Source organism: Babylonia areolata, chromosome 4 (assembly GCF_041734735.1).
Source record: "Babylonia areolata isolate BAREFJ2019XMU chromosome 4, ASM4173473v1, whole genome shotgun sequence".
Taxonomy (NCBI): Eukaryota; Metazoa; Mollusca; class Gastropoda; order Neogastropoda; family Buccinidae; genus Babylonia; species Babylonia areolata.
In genome coordinates, this window is record NC_134879.1 from 31,291,694 (window position 1) to 31,314,657 (window position 22,964).

The following is a 22,964-nucleotide window of genomic DNA, read 5'->3' on the forward strand; positions in this document are numbered from 1 at the left end:
TTCACACAGGCACAAAGTGTGTCCTTAGATGCATACATGCATATACATTTACACACTGCAGCTGTATGACTGGAAATGAATTTTGACTGAGACATGGGAAAAATGGTTCAATGCCAGCCAATCAACACCATGCTTGGACTTACAAACTTATTCTGTCAGTCAGTCTCTCTTTCTCACAGACACAAATCTAGCCTTTATAAACCAAAATAAAAACAAAACTTTTCTCTAAGTATGTTGTTTCACTTTCATGTACTTTACTTCTGCAGCATGCACCAGATAATCATGTTTGAACACTACTGAATGGCAAGTGCATGTGTATGCATGCATGCCTACATGCATGTGCTGTTTATCTGTGGAGGGGCATTCGCACAATACTGATTTAAAACTGAACTTGATTGTGAGAGAGACACACACACACAAAAAAAAATATCCAAGGCCACTTTCCAGATTGAAAGAAAGCAAATAAAGTGGACATAATAACAAAATCAGTGATATTTGTACTTTACACACCACAAACTGACAAAGCATACATTTTCACAAAAATGACAACAACAAAACTCTCATTATTCTGCTCAATGAAACAAAAAATATGATGATATGGTATGACAGAAGTCATTTCAAACTTCAGTTTCAGAAATAATTCACTGAATCTTGCCAACTGTAGTTTGTTCCTACTGTGTAAAGCTATAATCATAAAATATGCAATTCATAACCTAAAACATACAAATTATTATAACAGACAAAAAGACTGATCCAAAAAATGATAAGCATTTGAAAAATCACAATAAACCTTCAAAGAAGACAATTTGAATATTCAAAGCATCAAAAAAAGGTAAACACAACTAACTAACCAGTATATGAAAAAAGTTTCAATGAAATATGAACACAGTCTCATCTGATGAGGTTTGCAGTTGGTCTGACAATGCAACCACACACACGCACACACATACATGTATATGTATATGCATATGTACATGTATATATGTGTTTGTGTTTGTGTGTGTATGTGTGTGTGTGTGTGTGTGTGTGTCCGTATTTGACTTAACAAACAAGACAAAGACTCATTAAAAAAACAACAACAAACAATACACTGGGTGAATTCAAAGCTGTGGCAATATGTGCAGTTCACTTTTCTTCTCAAATTCACCATATTTGTCAAAAACTGTTGCGTGTGTGTATGGTTTTCAATGAAAAAAATACCACTTTCATATAAATGTCTATGTTTGATGCAACCAAATACACCACTTGAGTGTGTGCATGCATGTGTGTGTATAAGAAAAAGATCTGATAATAAATTGATAACTTGACTTAAAAATAAATAAAAATCTGCCATTGCAGTTTTGACGCCACTTACACACTGTTGGGGATTTCAAAGCTGTGGGGGATTAGCAGATAACAACAACAATAATAATAATAATAATAAATAAATAAATAAATGAATAATGAACACTTATTCTGTGTTTGTCAAACTGCTGCGTGTGTGTACGCAGTTTTCAATGAAACAAATATCACGTTCATATAAACGCCTGTGTTACATGCAACCAAACACACCACTTTAGTGTGTACATGCATGTGTGTGTTTTAGAAAAAGAAGACAGCACAGTGGACTCCATCAAGATATTTTGCAACAAGTCATCATTTGCACATCATCGAAGGAAGGACAAAAAAGAAAAAGAAAAGAAAAGAAAAGAAATCCAAAACATTTTCCAGACAGTAACAGACGATTGCCTTCTGCTGGTGACGGGCTGCTGTCTGCTGAATATACTAAAAGTACTTCTGTCACATTCTCAAATCTGATGATTAATGGATCACTTGACTGAAAAAAAAAAAAAAAGTTCTGCCACTGCAGTTTTGTGATGCCACTTACTCACTGTTGGAGATTTCATAGCTTGGAATTAGCAGATAATAATAATAATAATAATAATAATAAATTCTTCTCCTTCTTCCGCATTCCCTAGTAATAATAAATAAATAAATAATGAACACTTATTCTGTGTTTTTTCACAAATAGACCTCAACGTGCTTTACGTGTACAAAAGCTCATACACTACAAACGACAAAATAACTGATGATGTCCATCAGCTGGGATCATTGTCCAACACTCACATGAGAAAATGGAACTGGTTCAACCAGACCAAAGTTATCCCTTTCAGTGCTGTTGGGATTACGGCTTGTGCAACCTTCCCTGCCTGAAAGGTTTTAGCAGTATGTTTTAGAAGATTCAAAAACCAAAACATAGATGGGTCACATAGATCATTCAGACTGTCTCACCTCTCGTACTAATAACAGATAACACCACTAGATACAACAACAACAAGCACCCTTAACCTGTCATGTCCAGACAAGGCACAGCACAAATCGACATATGAATCAGTAATATATGAATGCACAAAATAATGTTCTTATTCAGTCTGACATTCAAAGACACCTACTGGCCTCTGCAATGAGATAAATTAACATTTCTTCATGTCAATGACCATAAAATGCAAATGATTCAAATAATAATGCAAGTTAAAAATTATAACAGAAGCAGCAGATTAGTAATCTATTCATTAATTAATGCCGCTCAGTCACTGACTAAAATTAGCGTTCGGTCGTGATCACATGATAGCACTGCAACACCACGTAACCACACACAGCCATCATCAGTCTGCATCTGGTGAGATTATACACTGGCCACTGGTACAGTGATGGTAAGTCATCGTCTATAACACAGACATTAACAACAACAACAACAAAAAGGTTGCATTCTGGAGCTGCCTCAGGTTTGTATGTGTGGCTCAAAGGGAAAGATCTGGGTGACTTCCCCTACACCTTTGGACTTGCCGTCTCGGAACAGAAGTCTTGCTCCAACGCGGATATACTCTGGCTTGAACTTGAAGGTGAAGGTGACTCTGGCTTTCTCATTGGTTTTGATGTAGTTCTGGGGGGAAAAATCAGTACAATAATTCAGCAACAATTTGAACACACACACACACACACACACACATCAACATAATGTGCATGCAATACACACACACACATACACAAAATAGTGAATTACACACATACACCACAATGTACTTTGGACACATTGTGACAAATTAAATATGATAGCAAAATCAGTAAACTTTATCTCTTCTTCTTCTTCTTGTTCGTGATTAACCTGATCTTATGAGAGAGAAAGTATACTGTTGTAGATTGATCTTTTTAAAACTATTTTCTACAAGCCTCCATGAAAAAGGACAGTGATGAATACATAATGATGATGATGTGTGCTCAGTCACCACTCTATTCATGAACGGAGTGAGTGTTTTGGTTTAAAACTGAATGGCTTGAGCAAAGTTAAACAGAACATCATTCTAAAGTGCAGCAGTAATTGAGGTTTAAAATTTTTTTTTTAAATCAAAATTCATGTCAAGCACTCCTCACATAAAAGCCAATGCATTCCCTCCAGTCCACAGGGAAAAAATCAAAATCATGTTAGTCACCAAAAATAAATTGAACGTCTTTTGGCTAACAGTTTTAGTTTTTGTGTTCCCATTGTCTGGAAATCACTGACTGTCGGTCTGTGGCACCAACCAAAACACTCCCTCTGTTCAACTCCCAACTAAAAACTCATCTCTTCTATCAGACGTTTTTTGTGATTTTTTTTTCTCCACTGTTAATTTGAGCTGTTTTCTGTTCATGTGTGTGTGTGTGTGTGTGACTATGAAGCACTATACAAATGCCATTCGTTATCATTAGTATTATTATTTCTACAAAAGTCAAGTGCTTCTGATAGCGCTCAAGCAGTTCAGCTGGACACTGAAAGGATCTTTCCACCTAAAATTACACTAAATTACACTTTTCTTAAGGCAAAGAAATTAAGACAGAAAAAACAACAACCACAAAACGACCACTCACTTTGTTGATGCTGGAGATGACAGCAGTCTGACAAACGGTCCCAATGTGGACAGTGGTCTGGAAGTTCCTAGTGATCTTGTTGGAATGGAAGAGGACGTAGACGTCTGCCTCAAACTGCTGACAGCACACCACCTCTGCTGAAGGGCTCAGCAACACCATACCCTGCCCAACACAAGTCACATCACGCATCAACACTTGTGAAAATCTGACAGGTTAGCAATGCTGGAAAAAACAAATCATGAAAATGTGTACTAAGTGATTCCGGATGTGGGGGGATTTAAGAATACCATTGCAGAATACAGTCATGCTTGGCAGCAAAGTAAAACCACAGGAGCCAGAAAAAATCAGAGTGATTTTCAATCCTCTAAAATCTGTGGATTTTTGGATCATTCTGATTCATGAACATGCGTGACCCATGCCCATAGCATGCGGAAAGCACCATGCTTATGAACATTACAAGTGACACACAAAAAACACTTCAAGTAAAAAACAAGAACCACTCCCATAATGCTGGAAATCAGCATGCCTGTGAACACATGTGATGCCCACGCTTTATTCAACACTTTTAACCCCATCAGTACAGCTGTACTGCAGTTTTTGTGGACAACAGCTGAGTGCACTGTCAAAGCCATACTTTGTAAACAAAATGAAAAAAGTATCATCAGAAACATGCTCAGTCCGTCTGAAAACTTTTTTTTTTTTTTTTTTTTTGCTGCCCTGTCATCTGCCCCACTTCAGTGGCATTACTCCCACGCCGCTCATTCCGAGTCATACATACATGGCTACACCCGGGTTCGTCCATCATATTCCCAGCGTAGGCAGTCCACAGGGAACCATCGATGTTAGGTCGCAGGGAGGCCACACACCAGAGGAGACCCTGCACTGCTGCTGATTCACTTTGGTGGTGTTCAGTGGTGCCTGTTCTGATTTAACTTACTAAGGACACCACCTACTAAGCCCCCTACTGATGACAATAATGGCTTAGTCGCGGAGCCAGAATGAGCGGGCGTCCCCCCCAGCATGGAGACTGCCACCACATCCCTCCAACGGCAGTCCCCTATGAATCCACCGACACTGAAGACCTTGACAAGACTCACCCCAAGCACAGGACATCAAAGGCCAAAGACTTTGGGACTTGTTTTGTTTATATTGGTAATGATGAAGGAGGAGGAGAACGATGCTATGGAGGTCCATTTTGGTTTGGGACAACGTGACAAGGCTGTACTCTACACTTCCTTTCATAATGATATCCTGGCATCAACCAGGCCCAAGAGATAGACACTTGCGGTGTTGGTCAGGTAATTAGAGCAAAACACCCAAAGACGCATCCGTGAAGTGGATGATACTCGACTGTGTGGTCCCAGTCTCCCCATTTAAGCCCATAGCACACTCTTCTTCTTCTTCTTCGTCGTCCGTGGGCTGCAACTTCCACGTTCACTCATGTGAACACGAGCGGGCTTTTACATGTATGACCGTTTTTACCCCGCCATGTAGGCAGCCATACTCCGTTTTCGGGGATCCATAGCACACTCAACTCTGGGTAGGAGCTGGCCGCGGGCTGAAAAACCCACCTCCGCTGGGATTCGAACCCGCGTCCTCCCAGCCATCAATCTGCGACACTAACCACCTCACCATTGGCTGGTCTCCCTTTGAAAACATTAGTCAACGATGCAGAGGCTAAAGACAGCAAGCTAAAAGCACTGAGTGAGAATACAACTGATTGAGAAAGTTCCCACTTCATTACTGAAATACACATTTTCAGCATAAGGGAAGCAACCTGGGGTTACTCTGGGTGCAAAGTGTCAATGAATGGACACATTTCCTGTCATACTCATGCCTTCATTATACTCATCCATCACTCGAGTCTGACAATATTTGTTTTTCATTTTGGAGCTGCACATGCACGTATCACATGGACTTAAAAATGAGATATCACAAAGATCATCCCCTTTCACAAAACATGCGCATGATTTAGCACAACCATTGTCATTCACACTTTATCTTTCCTTCCTCACACACACACACTTGTACATACATGTACACAAACAACAGAGACTGACCAGTGCCTTTCATCTTTCTCATGTTCCTTACACCCCCACCCCCACCCCCCACGCCCCCCTCCCACACATACACAGAGCCCCCTTTCACCTTTCTCAGCTGCTCTCGTTCCACATCCACCAAAGCCACAGACGCTGCCTGCCCAGCCTGAATCAGTCGACACGGCATTCGGTTTCGATGAACAGTTCGAACCTTCACCTCCTCAAACGTTCCATGATCCGAAGGGCCCAGCAGCAGTTTCTCTCCTTCACGGATGGACCCTCTGAACATAGAAGGAAAAGAATGACCCAGACCCACTTTCATCATACGTGGAGTGTTGGCCTAGTGGTAAAATGTCTGCCTAGGAAGCAAGAGATTCTGTGCACACTGATCTGAATGCCACACTCACTATTATTTTCTCCCCCTCCACAAGACATTTAGTGGTGATCTGGACACTAGTCATACGTATGAGATAATAAACTGAGGTCTTGTGTACAGCATGCACTTACCCCATGTAAAAGAAACCATGGCAACAAAAAGGTTATCCCTGGCAAAATTCTGTAGAAAAATCCAATTTGATGATAGACAAATACACTTGCAGGCAGAAAAAATATTTCAAAATGGGTGGCACTCTCACTGTAGCGATGCAATGTACAATACAACACAATCACCAGTTTGTGTGATGGGACATTCAGCAGAATTTCTCCTCCTCATTTTTTCATCACAGAATGTGTTTATAATAAAAGTGGGACAGAGCCAGCAGAGACTAAGAAATGCAAACATAAAGGACTTGTAACAGACTGGAAAAAAGCATAATTTATTTCCCCAGATGTGACCCCCAAAATTCCATACTCCTCCCCACTCACCTCTTTATAACACCTCCAACAACAGTGCCCACGTGAGGCACAGAGTACAGCTCATCAATCTGGAATTCGGTGAGATACTGGGACAAGCGCTGTCGCTCACTGTGGGATTTCTGGGGTGGCAGCACGTGCAGGAACTTGAGGATGAGGTCAAGGTTGTGACCTGTCACGCAGGACACTGTGAAGATGGGCGTGATCCTGCACAGCACATCACACACCGCTCTCTTTTCACTGCAGGTGTTGCACCGTAAAACCTTAACATACTGAAAAACTTGGATTTACATTCATTTACACATGACTGCTCTGTAAAAGTCATCAATTTCTGTTTTGAGTCAAAATTGTTTGAGGCACCGTAGAAAGTAAAGGAGCTGTTGTGCTTTCTTGACCATTTTTACTGCATTTCTTTTATCCCATTTCAAATCATTAGAAATGATCAGTCTGAAAACTTTGAATTCACTGATGATCTCTGCTTGCTTGTCTTTAATAACAAGCGATACCGTGTCCGACTTGGTTTTCCTGAGTCTAAAATCAGTTCTTTTTTTTTTCTTTTTTTTTTTTTTTATATACATTGTCCACATTGTTTTGATCACACCAGCTAACAAGTTCAAGGACTTCTCTGTATTTTGACTTGTCACTGTTTGTAATCAGTCCTTCAAGGGTAATGTCACCAGCAAACTTAACCATTTACAAACCGCACTTATTTCCGGTACCGGAACACATACTGATATTACAGAAAAGCTGTCGATACTGTAGGTTATGAAATAAACACAAGCGGGTACAACACAAAGAAAAGCAAGCGAAAATACTGCTAGTGCCACAAAAAATAATAAATAAACACAACGAAAATAAGATCCATAATTTAGGGATAGTCACATTTATTCAACGTCATCCTGCTCACTGAATCCACTAAAATCTTCGTCTTCAGTGTCTGAGTTAAAGAGAACCAGCACAGCTTCCTCCGCCATCTTGTCACTGACTTCAGCCTCGTTTTCACTTCATGAACATGAAGGTGGAGGTCGCTGCTGGTTCGTCGCTTGCACTGTCGTCTGCTAAGTCGATTGCCTTCAATTTGAAGGCTGCATCATAGGCATAACGTCACGTTTTCGGCATGATGAGGGTGTACGCTTGAGCAGAGTAGAACTGAATGCTGATCTGAAGGCTTTAATGTGTGCGGATTTGATTTATAAAACATGAACAGTTAGCACACTATCCTGAAGCTCATCCAAAAATTCATGGACAGAAATCATGATTTTGGTGAGTTGAAGGGCAGCTAAGAATAGACGAGAATGTGACACTCCCAGGATTGTTAATATCCGCAAATAAGCCACATCATTGTATAAGCTGCAGAGGTTGAAGCTGGGGTAAAAAGTCGCGGCTTATAGACCAAACTTTACGGTACATAAATAATACAACAGTGGGGATAGAACACATACTTGTAGGGTGCCTTTTTCAAGAATGCAGACAGAGGAGGTGAGGTCACCAACTTTGACAATTTGGGGTCTGTATCTTGGAAAATCTAGAATCCATCCATAAACTGATTCAGGTTGCGAGAGTTCTTTTGATTTAAAGTATGGCCTTGATGGTACTATTAAACTGAATGCAGAGCTGTAATCAGTAAAAAGGATCACAGCAGAGCTGTTGGGATTTTCATTATTCTTCAGTACAGTACATTCTTTCTTCCTTAGTACAGTGCAATATACTATTGTTAATATTACTATAAATAGTGTTATATAAACAGATTGTGTCACCCAACCTTACTCAGCTATTTCCTATGTGTACTGTATTACTTCAGTCTATTCTATTACATGTTTTTTTGCAGGGTGTCTATTTCTTCCTGCTGTACAACAATACATAAATGAATGAACTATAAAAAAAAAATTTTAAATGTAAAAAACAACAGCATATTCTTACTTGAGTCGAGTCCACAAACAACAAAAGAAATGAAGAGGCGTATTCAAGACAGAGCAAGACCAATAAAATCAAATCCTCAAATTCTTTACTTGTTGGTGTCAAAGCTGTTGGCCACGGTGATGGCATCGTCATGGCTGCCGATGCGGAAGGGGATCTTCTTGCAGCCCGGGGACTTGAGGATGGTCTCCAGCTGTCGCAGAAGGCGCTGCAGGCTGGGGGCGGGGCACAGGTCCACCTTGTTCACCACCACCATCACCGGCACACCCAGGGCCAGGGCGTAGCCAAGGTGCTCCTTTGTTGTGCCCACTGGAAACCCAAGACAATTTCGTTGTTGTTTTTTGTTGTTGTTTTTTTCCCTCTCACCCAATGCTGGCAGCAGAAAAAGGGTATATGGCTGCCTAAAAGCCAAGGTACTCCTTCATTGTTCCCACTGGAAACCCATTAGATTTAATTTCTGGTGTGGGGAAGATACCATTTTCTGGCACCAGGAAACAAAGTATGGCTGCCTAAATGAGGTGGTTAAAAAATATGAATATGTCGTGCCAACTGTAAACACTTGACATTGGGGGGTGAGCAGCTGTCAAATTCTGCTACCAGAAAACAGAGTATGGCTGCCTAAATGGATTTTTATTTCAATTATTACAAAAACAAAAAAAAAGAGAGAGAAAAAAAAAGAATTAAGTCTTAGAAAATTACTAAAGGAAATCTTTTTTTTTATGCAAACACACATGTATAACCAAGATAAAAACAGAAAAAGAAATCCAAATGCCCATATTATCAAGATGAAATTTAAGTTAAGAGTGAGAGAGAGAAATTAACAGAGAGAGTAACAGGGAGAGAGAGAAAAGGCCCTTTCACAGATGTTGGTAAACATGAAAGTTAGACAGCCACTGAACACAGAAGGAAACTCTTGTATATACTGTGTTCATGGACAAATGAAATACACACACTTATACTTCTTCTGCATTTATTTTCATAGCCTGCAACTCCCACATTCACTTGTATACATTTACAAGTGGGCTTTTATGTGTATGACAGTTTTTACCCTGCCATGTTCTCAACCATACTCCTTGTTTGAGGCACACATACAAATGAGCTCTTACAGTTTTTATCATCCGCTATAGCAAGCCACACTTTGAAAACCTTTCAAAACCTGAAAATAAGGAGAAGCAGTGTTCCAGAACTACCAAAATTATAACAAAGTCCAAAGACATCAAGGGAAAAGAAGAGAAACTAATAAAACTCTGGCACCTCAAATCATAGCCCCTCACAGTATTGCAACCAAAACACTGAATTATACTCCTGAAACCTATGTGAAATAAATGTAATCAGAACAAAGGTTATCACACAAACACATAAATTTCATTTGGTCATGACAAAAATAAGGATTTCTTCAATATAACTAAATGTTTTACCTGGAAAATCAGGACATTTGACATTTGTAGCACAACATCAACAATAACATCTTCAAGTCAATGATGAGACTTTTATTATTTTACTCAAATAGTAACATTCAACATGACCATTTCATACCTGGCTCCTGATAAATTAAAAATCTTGAGGGTCCCAGGGACTCTTTTACCACAATTCTTGGAGGTCTGAGACAACCTTCAATGGGTCATTCTCATGCTGTGCATTCTGATCATATCTGCACTGCTATACACATACAAACGCAGATATAACTTCAACTTATAATCGTCTAGATTTCTGGACCCAGAAGCAGCAAAGGGAACAACTCTTCTTTTTAGCAGATGATCCTAGGATTCCATACCTTAGACTGAAGCTTCAATGTTCACTTTTTTTATGAGTTCATTCTAGAAAGTCATCCTAAGGACCTGTAATCTAGTGTAAGATAAACATGTAGGGCATCCTTTTCATTTTCAAAGCATCAGGAATGCATGTTCATGCACTGTCAGAAGCATTGTTTCATCCAAAATATCGCACTCAATCTCCTATGTATGTATGTATGATGGACGTGTCCTTCTTCTTCTTCGTTCATGGGTTGCAACTCCCATATTCACTTGTACGTACACAAGTGAGTGAATGCAGCCGTACTCTGCTTTCAGGGGTGTGCATGCTGGGTATATTCTTGTTTCCATAACCCACTGAACGTTGACATGGATAACAGGATCTTTAACGTGCGTATTTGATCTTCTGCTTGTGTATACACACGAAGGGGGTTCAGGCACTAGCAGGTCTGCACATATGTTGACCTGGGAGATCAGAAAAATCTCCACCTTTTACCCACCACGCACCGTTACATAGATTTGAACGTGGGACCCTCAGATTGAAAGTCCAATGCTTTAACCACTCAGCTATTGCGCCCGTCGTGTCCGACTATGACCATCACATGAGCAGAGGAGGCAACTGCCGTCCCTACAATCTGGGCTAGAATTTTACTGTACTGGAGTGTCTTGCCCAAGTTACATCTCAACTCTCTCGGCCAAGAGGGTTTAAGGACAGTCAGCACTAGGATGGTTCCCAAAGACTAACTAGCCCCCAAGGCTGCAGAACAAAGAACCAGTGAAACCTTGCCTTCTATTTTGAGAGTCAATAGTCCTTCATGAAAGACAAAACTGTAAATGAATTCCCATTGCAGTGGAGAAACCACTGATCATACAGCTCTCACTTTCCTGTCGGCCAAACAGAAAGCTTATGTCATTTGAGAAACAAGTTGAGAGTTAAGCCTCACTGACTCACCAGCTCTCTGATAAGGGACGAAACCTTATGTACCCTTTATGTTTTTCTCTCAAGGCCTGACCAAGCATGCTGAGTTATGTTGCTGGTCAGGTATCTGCTTAGCAGATGTGGTGTAGTGTATATGGATTTCTCTGAATGCTGTCATGCCTCCTTGGTCACTGAACTGAATTGAACCAACAACCTACCAATGCCAGTGGTGGCGCTGACCACCAGCATGGCGAAGTCTGGGCAGTTGCCGGTCAGACCAAAGATGGTGGTGCGCAGGTACTTTTGGTGACCGGCCAGGTCAATCAGTGTGAACAGCTTGCTGGAGTTCTCGCAGATCTCCTCCACACTTCTGCAGTCAGCGTAATTCACCACCTGCAGTCAGTGCAGAAATGGCAGTCAGGGTTCCCACAGATGTGACCAAACTAATAATATACTTTTCCATACCTCTTCCAAACCAGAATGAACCTTTTCCATACCAGACACAAAGCTGAAAACTTTCCATACCAGACACAAAGCCTAACTGAACAAAGCCTTACTGAATAAAGAATATGTCTGTGCTACATCCCTAATGATGGATCCTGGTATCAATGTTTGATTTTCATAACCTTTTGTTTGTTTGGTTTTTTGTTGTTGTTTTTACATGCAATAAGGTCTTTGTCTGCTATACCTGTGACAAATGAGATCAGTGAATATCCTGGTACTGGTGTTCTATTCCATTTGCTTTGCTAATGCATTAAGCTCTTCACTGAATGGTACTGGTTAAGGGTTTATCAAAATTCTAAGAATTTTCCAGCCCTGGAAATGGTTCTCTCATTTTTCAAAGACTTTTCCCGACCTCCATGACTCTGTGCAAACCCTGGTCGATAGATTACAAAGGAAAAGCAGAAGAGAAGCAGTATGTTTCACCTGAGCAGAAGTGAATAAACAAAGCCTGGGCATGGCTGTGTATGATCATACACAAGGCTGTATGTGAGGGATTCTAAATAAGCAGCATGATGGTAGTGCCACTTAGAAGATGGGGCAAAATTAGGAATGACCAGCATCATATACTCGAAACAAAGGAAAACAATGACAAAAACAACAAACACTTTCAGTCCATATCAACAAGTAAACCATACCTGCCTAAATGCCAAAGTATAACAATATTAAATGTAAGCCTCACATGGCTGTCCACATATGTGCTATATTAAATACATGTGAGTTGGATTTGTTTTGGTTTTTATGTTGTGTAATTATTTGAATATGTATTATCTATAATTTATTTGTTGCTACTGTTGATTTTTTTTTATAAATAGTTTTGCTTTGCTTTTCTGTTTTTATCCTCCTTAATGTGTAATGAAACAGAAATACCCTTGCAAGCCAATTAATCACTGGAGTGCACTGTGACTGACACTTAATGCACTATAAGTGTAATTTTTAAAAAAAGGTATTGTCCGAAATATGCAAAACGGAATGGCTGATGATAATGATGATGAAGATGATAATGATGATGTTTAATAGGAGATAATATACCTTCAATGTAATATTGTGCAAAAATGTGCAAAATGGAACTGCTGATGATAATGATGATAATGATGATGTTTCAACAAGAGAAAATATATACTTCAATGACAAAAATGAAATTAAAAATAAAAATAACTATAAAAGGGGTGTGGGGGGTGGGGTGGCGGCGGGTGGGACTTACCTGCCCCTTGCTGTCAAAGCCCAGGATGTCATAGGAAATGGACGAGGTGCGGCCAGACTGGATCTCGTGCAGGTGACGGAAGAGGTTGAGGCGTGCACACCCCCGCCCATTGTCCAGCTCTCCGTGAGTCAGCACCCCCAGCAGAGTGGACTTGCCGGCCTCCATGTTGCCCAGCACAGCCAGTCGAAGATCTATGAACTGCAAGACCAAACTTTGTTCAATATCACAGTAAAACACAAACTGTTGGATGCTTCACACATATATTTCATTGATCGCTTAATTCTTTGTATACAAACGTAGAAAATATAAAGTAAAGCTAACACTGCAAATGTTCATAAAAGATCTTAAATAAGTATATGAAATCAACAAGTATGTTTTTAAAATAACTATTCAATAGAACAAATTTGTTCAGAAGTGGGCACTATTCATATGTATTGCACAGAACTAAGCTTTAAAATGGAAAGGATGTGTTGATGAATATTCATTGTTTTGCCTATACTTTTTTTATGGTGAACTGTCAATGTTCAAAGCAGTATTCTATTTTCACTTCCCACTTCTTATATTGTATCAGATTTTGTAAACCTTAAAATAAAAACAGGAAGATTTTTTTTTCTCTTTTCATTCATCACTGTATATCCTCCTTCAGAGTGAACCAGCCTGGAATTCAGAATGAGTGTTTGTATCTGGATAGATTCTTCCACGAATAGGTATATTTTTCTGGACAAGCAGCTGCAAATGGTTCACAAATACATAACTTTAAAAAAAATAAAAATATCTTTTGTTGTTGTTGCTGTTGATGTTACATACACAGCACAGAATACACAGTGCCTCAGAGGTACCAATTCTGTGCTTGACACATTTTTTTCATGTTTAAATGAATGAAAAATATAGTTAATGGAGAAAAAAAAAATCTGTATTATTTATGCCCAAACATGATTTGGCTTGCATATGGAACAAAATCAGAACAAGGACAGGAGCGTCAAGAACCATACATCACAGTAATGTTTGCTTCTGTCTGAGGTGGAAACCTCCTCGTTTTTTCATTCTGTTGATTTTCTTCATCTGCGCACAAACTGAGAGGAAATATCAAGCAGTGATAGCTTTATAGCCTTGTCTTTGTAAAATGCCTTGTCTTTGTAAAAGAAGCAAACATTTATCTCTTTGCATCGTGTGTTAGATCTTGATGATCAATGTACTCAACAGGAATCACCAAATGGAACATAACCCAAATGATATGCAGAGAACTAAACTGCTTTCTAATCTCAACAAAAGAAATTACCTCCTTGTCTTGTCAAACACAAGGCTGGATTTCAAACAGAAAAAAACATTTCATTCGGCTATGGATAAAATATCTTCATTTTAAAAGCAACAAGGCTCAAACTAGTCAATAATTAATGAAAATGTCTAACACAAGAGCCTAAAACTAATCGTAGTCAGAAGGAAATCAGATCCAATGCAAACTCTAATATAACCTAAATTTGAAGCAAACTACTGTCCCACACAAAACTTACACCAAGTCATGAGAGGAAAGGTATTTGTATTTGTATTTCTTTTTATCACATCAGATTTCTCTGTGTGAAATTCGGGCTGCTCTCCCCAGGGAGAGAGTGTCGCTACACTACAGCGCCACCCTTTTTTTTTTTTCTTTTTTTTTTTCCTGTGTGTAGTTTATTTGTTTTTCCTATCGAAGTGGATTTTTCTACAGAATTTTGCCAGGAACAACCCTTTTGTTGCCGTGGGTTCTTTTACGTGTGCTAAATGCGTGTTGCACACGGGACCTCGGCTTATCGTCTCATCCGAGTGACTAGCATCCAGACCACCACTCAAGGTCATTTATATATCATATATATCCGTGCAATCTTTCCACAGTCCATCTCAACAATGCAGAATGAAAGGGCTAGAAATTCACCTGCTGTGTGTTGATCCACAGGACACAGAAAACTAAAGGGACACAAAGCATAAGGATATAGAAATTCAAAGCAGCATACCTCCTGGTCATCAGGGACTTTCCTCACAAGAATTTCCAATGCTTTTCGTACACCAGTGCCACGTTGCTTGGATTCCACTGTCTTTTCTCGAAGAATTGTCAGAGATGCACCTAACCTATGTGAAAAAAGAAACAAAGTCTAAATTGTTATAAACGTATCTTAATTTTCTGGAACAATGATGTTTTACATCATTTGTCATAGAGTTACTAACATTTTATGTGCATGTACCAGAGAGTGAGAGTGAGGGAGAAGGAGAGACAAGACAAGACAAATGGTTTATTGTACATCGGCCTCTGGCCATTATACAAACACATGGGAAAGGGGGTGTTGGGGGCAGGGTCTGGTGCAGTCGGGGGTGGAGTGGAGGGGGGTCGGAGGGGTACAGTCTGGATATACATATCAATAGTAAGAACATAAGAACATTGTTATAATATGAACTTGCATGCTGGCAAATCTCAACAGAATCAGACAAGCTGATAAAACTAAAAAAGTCAAAGGGGATATTTTGGTTATCACTGAATGTTGTTCAGCCGGCAAAAAGTTAAGGGTTGACAAACTTCTTTAATGATCACACACACACACACACTGATAATAATAATAATAACAATAATAATTATGATAATAATAATAATAATAATAATAATGCTTATAATGTACACTTGACATTTCTTAGCATTTTAACATCATGTTTGTAGTGTCATTTTAATCTTACACATTCACCAACATCACAAACATATATATAAGGTATGAAATTAATGCAGAAACATCTGTTCAGTAATCACCATTGATCATATGAACTCTTTTCTTGATACCATGAAATATATATTGAGACAGATTACGCCTATCTGGGTCATAATCTGCTTGGAGCAATATGCAAATGGGAACCTTCTTTGAATCTTTTAGAAATTTTATTCTTAAATCTGCATGCGCTGGGCATTCAAACAGAAAATGCAATTCATTTTCAGTTTTTGACATAAAAAAGGGGCAGCATCTTTTCTGGTTCGAATTGCTATAACGATGAATATTATTATTGAGAGGAAGTACACCAAGTCTGAAAAGTTTCTCTTATTTGTGTAACCCAGCAGTTCTTTCCCTTTTCATCTGAGTACCGTAACATGTCGTAAGCTTTTCCTGGCAACCGTTGCTGATCTACTTCCAGAAGTTTAAACCAGTACCAAAGGCAGTTTATGTATGAGTTCACATACAATGGATAACGTCCCAGTTCGCCATACACCATCTTGTTGGATGTGCGCACAGGAACCCCTAAAAATCTTTTGAATGCCATAATATGAACCTTTTCGATATGATCCAATCATCGCATTCCCAATATTTCAGAAGAATAAAGTAATAATGGTTTTATTTTCGTATAAAAAATCTTAAAGAAGGTATTGGGCAACATATCTTTATATTTTTAAAAGGCTCTGTTTAGGCTTAATAGCGCTTTCTTGCCTTTCATTACCAAATGATTAGTGCCCCGTTTAAGACTGATTTTGGTGGTGAAATTAAAACCAAAATAATATTCGTTCAAAACTTCGAGTGGTACACCTTCATAAAACCATTTTTCTCTTTTACCCAAGAATCCGTCTTTGCGAAAAACAGGAAATTTTCTACCTAAAATTATGTTTAAGCAACATACTTACCGTGACCCACTAGTGCAGACGCCGGCAGGGGTCTGATTTCTGTCCTGTGCAAACTACTACCCGACTATGCGGAGAAAACGGAAGTAGCTCTAATTTTTTTTGGTTTTTATTTATACTAAGTTTCATGCTTTCACAGCAATCCTTTAGACAGTTTACCTGTGTTTACAGACCTGAAGGAGTGGATGAGAGCAAAACAACATCGTCGGCAAAAAGTAATATAAACAATTCCTTAATTCCGGGAAGCATTTGAATACCACACTTTCCATTTCTTGATACATTATCTGCTAACTGGTTTATAAAAAGAGAAAATAAGTTGGGGCTTAATACACATCCTTGATGAACACCAACAGGACAGACAAAATGGAGAAGGAGAGAGAGAGAGAGAGAGAGAGAGAGAGTGTGTGTGTGTGTGTGCGCGTGTGAGTGTGTGTGGCTAGCTTGCATTAAGCGTGTGTGTGGGTATGTTTATCACTTCAAGCATATTTTGTACTGTCTTGGACGGGCGCAACAGCCGAGTGGTTAAAGCGATGGACTTCCAATCTGAGGGTCCCGGGTTCAAATCTCAGTAACGCCGCCTGGTGGGCAAAGGGTGGAGATTTTTTCAATCTCCCAGTCCAACATACGTGCAGACCTGCTTGTGCCTGAACCCCTTTCGTGTGTATATGCAAGCAGAAGATCAAATATGCACATTAAGGATCCTGTAATCCATGTCAGCGTTTGGCAGGTTACAGAAACAAGTATATACCCAGTATGCACACCCCCAAAAACGGAGTTCAGCTGCCTACATGGTGGGGTAAAAACAGTCATACATGTAAACACCTCTTGTGTGCATATGAGTGAATGTGGGAATTGCAGCCCACAAACAACGAAGAAGAAAAAGAGTAAGTACTGTCTTGGAAAAAAAATGTCAAAAAACAAATAAAAACAATCCTTGGTTAATACAAATTTTGGAAAGGAAAAAAATCACATGCATAATTCACCGGCACTGATATACATGATAAAGAAAAACAAACACACACACAGACCATTCCTTACCTCTGTGACATGGTTTCGAGCGTGGACAAAGACGCCTTCAAGTCGGCTTCATTGAGGCCAGTCAGGAGACCGTTATCCTCCACCCCTATTTCATAAATGGCCTCCCCCTCCCCCTCTTCCAGGCGCCATTTCATTTGGGTCACAAGGTGCTCCAGGCGGGATGGTGAGGGGTTCACTAGCTTCAACTGCCATGTAAAAGAACAGAATAGAATATGCCGTCATTACCAAGTCTAACAGTGTCACAATGAATACTGAGGGGTGGAGTGGGCGGGGGTGGGGGGTGGGGGTGGGGTTCAGAGGGGGTACATAAAAGGTACTAAATATAACATGAATGGGAAAGCAAATGCCGGGTATATATATACAAACATGAATATAGTAGAATTTTAGACACAGACGCATATTATATACATACATACGTATGTGGAGTGATGGCCTAGAGGTAACGCGTCCGCCTAGGAAGCGAGAGAATCTGAGCGCGCTGGTTCGAATCACGGCTCAGCCGCCGATATTTTCTCCCCCTCCACTAGACCTTGAGTGGTGGTCTGGACGCTAGTCATTCGGATGAGACGATAAACCGAGGTCCCGTGTGCAGCATGCACTTAGCGCACGTAAAAGAACCCACGGCAACAAAAGGGTTGTTCCTGGCAAAATTCTGTAGAAAAATCCACTTCGATAGGAAAAAACAAATAAAACTGCACGCAGGAAAAAATACAAAAACAATGGGTGGCGCTGTAGTGTAGCGACGCGCTCTCCCTGGGGAGAGCAGCCCGAATTTCACACAGAGAAATCTGTTGTGATAAAAAGAAATACAAAATACAAAATACAAAAAATATGTGCTTATGCATGCGCTTGTGCATATCACAAATGTATGCTTCCAATCTCAGATTTGCATTTTGATCATACTGTATGCATAACCCATGGTTTCATAATATTTAATTACCTTTATAATTTATACAAATTATAGTAGTTTTTTAATACTGCACACAATCATCTCAGATTCAAAAACTGAAAAAGTGGCCATTCTCATCTGACCCTTTTCAAATTCTTAAAAAGCTATTTTGGAAATGAACACATTTTCAAACACGCTTATAGTTTGCAGACTGGATATATTGAAAAGTAACCCATTTTAGTATTTAAAAAAGAAACAGATAAGATAGACAGACAGATCTAGATAGATAAAATATTTAAAAAATGAGCAGATAAGATAGACAGATAGATCTAGATAGATAAATATAGACATACACACACACACACACACATACACAACAATAGACTTACATGAGTTTAGTGTATTCATGTTCACAGTTCTTTTTATGGTGCATGCCAGTTTTTGTCTGAGGACCTGCCATCCATATGCACATTCAGTGAACATGGTTTGACTGGCCCATAAGCTTTGCTTTCTGGTCCATCATTTTCAGCTGCCAGGGGTCATTTGTGGACCCTGGATTTTTCCTCACCTGTCTGCAGCTGTGATATCATTTTGATTTGGACTTTGTTATGAATAAATACCTTCCATTTGGGTACATATCTCACTTCTCTACCACTCCATGTCAGACTCCAACTGTTCATTGCTCATGAACAGACAAGAGTATAACGTCATTCAATCAGAAAAAAACAATTATAAACAAGAGAGGCAAGGCCTTCAAGAACTCACTTGTGATACACACTTAAAAAGAACAACAACCAAAAAAAACAACAACAACAAACAAACAAAAAAAACAACAACGTTAAAGTGTGTTCTGTATTTGCTTTAATAAGGAAACAAATCATTTCATAATGTTTTTATTTCTTTTATTTCATAATGTTTCCTTTTCCACAAATGTCATAACACATGTCATAATATAGATCTCTATTATAAATCATCAAATACTCACCTTATATTCAACATTTCCTTCCTCCTCCTGCGACACACACATGCATAGGTCTGTAAACATTTGTCTGAATAAAATATGTTGAAAAAACAACAATATCTATATATATATATATCATTATATGTTTTGTTTTTTGTTTTGTTTTTTAACTGTCACACTGACATGATTTATGATGACTGTGTACAATGACATCGCATTCACAGTGTATCAGTAAACACTGAAACTGAAAGTAACAAAACTGGCACAGTTGTTTTTACTGACTACACCGTATGTATGTCTGTGTGCACAGGTAATACAGTGGTGTGTAGAATTTTAAAGCTAATTAATTGCTTGTCAGAGTCTCTCTTCAGTCCAACTTTCACAGTAACAATCCAACTGATCAGGGTTTCTGTCAAGTGTTTGGAATTAGTTCAAGAAATTAAAAGTGGAGCAGCTACAGAAATCTTTCCCAAACAGAGGTGGTTAAATGCCTTTTGGAAAGATAACAAAAATGAAAAAGGCCATTCAACCCTATAAATCTTTTAATTCTATTAGAAGCTGGGAATCCCAAAACTGGTCTTTTCATTATTCCCTGGTCAACATATGTGCAAACCTGCTTGTGCCTGAACCCCTTTCATGTGTATACGCAAGCAGAAGATAAATACGCATGTTAAAGATACTGTAATCCATGTTGGCGTTGGGTGGGTTATGGAAACAAGAACATACCCAGCATGCACGTCCCCAAAAAGCGAGTGTGGCTGCCAACATGGCGGGGTAAAAACAGTCATATATGTAAAAGCCCACTCACGTACGTATGAGTGAACATGGGAGGTGCAGCCCACCAATAAAGAAGAAGACATTACACCATGTAATGGAATTTCTTCAACCTTATGATTCACATTAATAAAATCTTTACTCCTAAATACACATATCATATATGCATGCATACATCTTGGAAATGAACACAAAGGAGCTCAAGGTGCTTTACAATAAACATTAAACACACAGGCACACACACGCAATAACTCACAAAAGGAAAAAGAAGAAAAATAACGATATAGTGCACAAAAGTATAAAACAGATTCAGAGGCTATGCGTATTACATTAATCAATCACACATACACACACACTGAGAAAAGAGAGAGTTTGCATGTCTTGTAACTGAAAAGGTATGGAAGGTCTAGGTATACACGTTTTCAAAAAGATGTGTTTTCAGACCAGTTTTGAATGTTTGAAATGAAGGAGAGTGGCGAAGATCGTGAGGTAAACTGTTCCAGACAAACACTGAAACAGAGCTGAATGAGAAATGGAAGAATCACTGAAAAACACACAGATACATAAAATGATACATCTAAAACTGAAAAAGATCGCTCAACTGAGATTTCAGAATGTATAGTAAACAATATGAACTGAAACACACACACACACACACACACACACAAACACACAAATAGTATTGGCTTTTAACTATCATGTATTTATATCATTCTATTTAAAGTATTATTAACTATCAACTGCTTTTATTTATTTTTCTAGGAATCAAAAAAAAAAAAAAAAGTTCTTAACTGAAATAATAAAACAAAATGATAACAAGTGGTTGTGTTTTACGCTGGCTGGTTTGTGAATAAATCAGTTAATCGCTTAATGACGACCAGACCAACTGAGTGCACAGTCATGGCTGTTCGGTTCCGTGTTTGTTTACTTTTGTTCGAAAGTGAAAAAAGTTTAAATAGTTTATGCGCCAAAATTTGCTGTTCAACTCAAACGCATCGCATGTTCTGTAAAAAAAAAAAAAATCAACAACTTGCGATATTTTAAAAAGCTTTTAAAAAAAGATATAAATATATAATAAAAGAAAAAGGAAATTCGGACTGTATGCCCTTGAAATGGAGTACACAACAAATCTGCACAACGCAGTACAAAAAGATAAATAACTAGCGCTTACCTCTGGCGGCAAACTTTCTGGCAGCTCTTTGCCATCATCACAGATGCCGAACAGATCTACAGGGCAATCCATAGCTGTCTTGAAACACTTATGGCGATATTTCCCCTATCAAACCTACAGGTATTCGTATAGTCATCTTATCCAAAAAGGATTTCACCGATGTTAGTAAGCTATATTCTAAAAATAACAAATCAGCTGTGCCGGTGCCAATAATTTCCACCATCTTGCGTCAGCTGACCCGGATGTAAACATAAACATGCGAAGTTTAGTAGGTCAAAGGTCAACCGGTGACCTATTTTTTCTTGTGGTTTCTATTTGCAACAGCAAAAAGAACTGACAACAGATTGGACGGCAGTAATATTATGTACAAAAATAATTTATAGATGGTGCTTATCATTCTTCCTTGCTGTGTACAAAACCCAGACAGCGTTTTTACGTGTTTGACACCGACGAATCAACTTTTTTTTCCTCTTTGCCGACCCCCAAGGGGTCACCAGAGAAGGTCACACGGTCTTTGCCCGGCCGTCGCTAAGCCCCAGTGTAAACAGTAAATGTCAAACCTTAACTACAGGTATTATGGGAATGACGACAGCACTATAATTATTATATACAGCTCGGTATTGCACACCATTTCATGATCTCTCATGTGCGTGATGAGTGTTACAGGGAGTGTGTGTGTGTGTGTGTGTGGGGGGGGGGGGGGGGGGAGGGTTGTTAAGATTTTTACCTAGTTACCTAGTTTGAATTATTGTGTGTAAGCCCAGAACCGTTCGCTAGACACTCTATAGATACTGTCATTATATCATGGTCACTGTGGAAAATGTCAAAGTGGCTTTTTTTTTTCTTTCTTTTTTTTTTTCTTTTTTTTTTTCTTTTTAATGTAATCATCAGTTAAAAGCAAAGCAAACTGTATGACAAAACCATCTGGATCAAACTAGCCACTCAGTCTGTTGACACAGTTTATTTATCTAAAAGCGCTTGAACTGCCATCCCTAGTGCTCTGTCTCTAGTGCTCCAGGAATTTAAATTGTAGACTTTGTTGACAGGACTTTAAAACTGCAGTATAACATGAAGTTGAGTGCACACACAGGAGAACATAGCCCCATAGCATAACTTTAAAATTCACATTTGTGGACAAACATTAACCAAACCAAAGAGGTACCAATTGATCCTTGCAATTCCCTATCTGTATAATATTCCTCATCACTTTAGAACTGAGCAAGTCTTTTTTCTTTTCTTTTTTTTTTCTCCAAATGTACCATGTTAAAAAGGAATATTTGAGGGGACATATAGTGCAAACATGAACTGGAAATCATATACAACACAAATAAATAGGACTTCAGATACCTATGCATATATACATGGAAGTGCTTGTGCATGTGCAAACTCCCCCCCAGCCACCCCCCACCCACTCTCCCCTCCTCACAATCAGACACAC

The 22,964-nt window shown here is 39.0% G+C and overlaps 1 protein-coding gene across 1 annotated transcript; it reads right to left on the bottom strand.

Moving 5' to 3' along the window:
* Nucleotides 1-560: 560 nt before the first annotated feature.
* On the bottom strand, nucleotides 561-21,734 carry LOC143281057 (GTP-binding protein 2-like). The gene is made up of 11 exons (XM_076585969.1): nucleotides 21,527-21,734; nucleotides 19,606-19,632; nucleotides 17,732-17,916; nucleotides 15,057-15,171; nucleotides 13,069-13,266; nucleotides 11,582-11,756; nucleotides 8,786-9,002; nucleotides 6,789-6,983; nucleotides 6,034-6,205; nucleotides 3,886-4,047; nucleotides 561-2,923 (listed from the first exon to the last, which is right to left on the bottom strand). The coding sequence occupies exons 1-11, from the start codon at nucleotides 21,596-21,598 to the stop codon at nucleotides 2,762-2,764; spliced, it is 1,680 nt and encodes a 559-aa protein (XP_076442084.1). The 5' UTR covers nucleotides 21,599-21,734; the 3' UTR covers nucleotides 561-2,761.
* Between the last annotated feature and the right edge of the window lie 1,230 nt (nucleotides 21,735-22,964).

Excerpts from the sequence above, each read along its gene's own strand:
- LOC143281057 (XM_076585969.1), bottom strand. The coding sequence starts at position 21,598 with ATGGATTGCCCTGTAGATCTGTTCGGCATCTGTGATGATGGCAAAGAG. Across the intron at positions 19,633-21,526 it reads CAGAAAGTTTGCCGCCAGAG|GAGGAGGAAGGAAATGTTGA; the intron begins GTAAGCGCTAGT and ends TGTGTGTCGCAG. Across the intron at positions 15,172-17,731 it reads CTCGAAACCATGTCACAGAG|GTTAGGTGCATCTCTGACAA; the intron begins GTAAGGAATGGT and ends TTTTTCACATAG.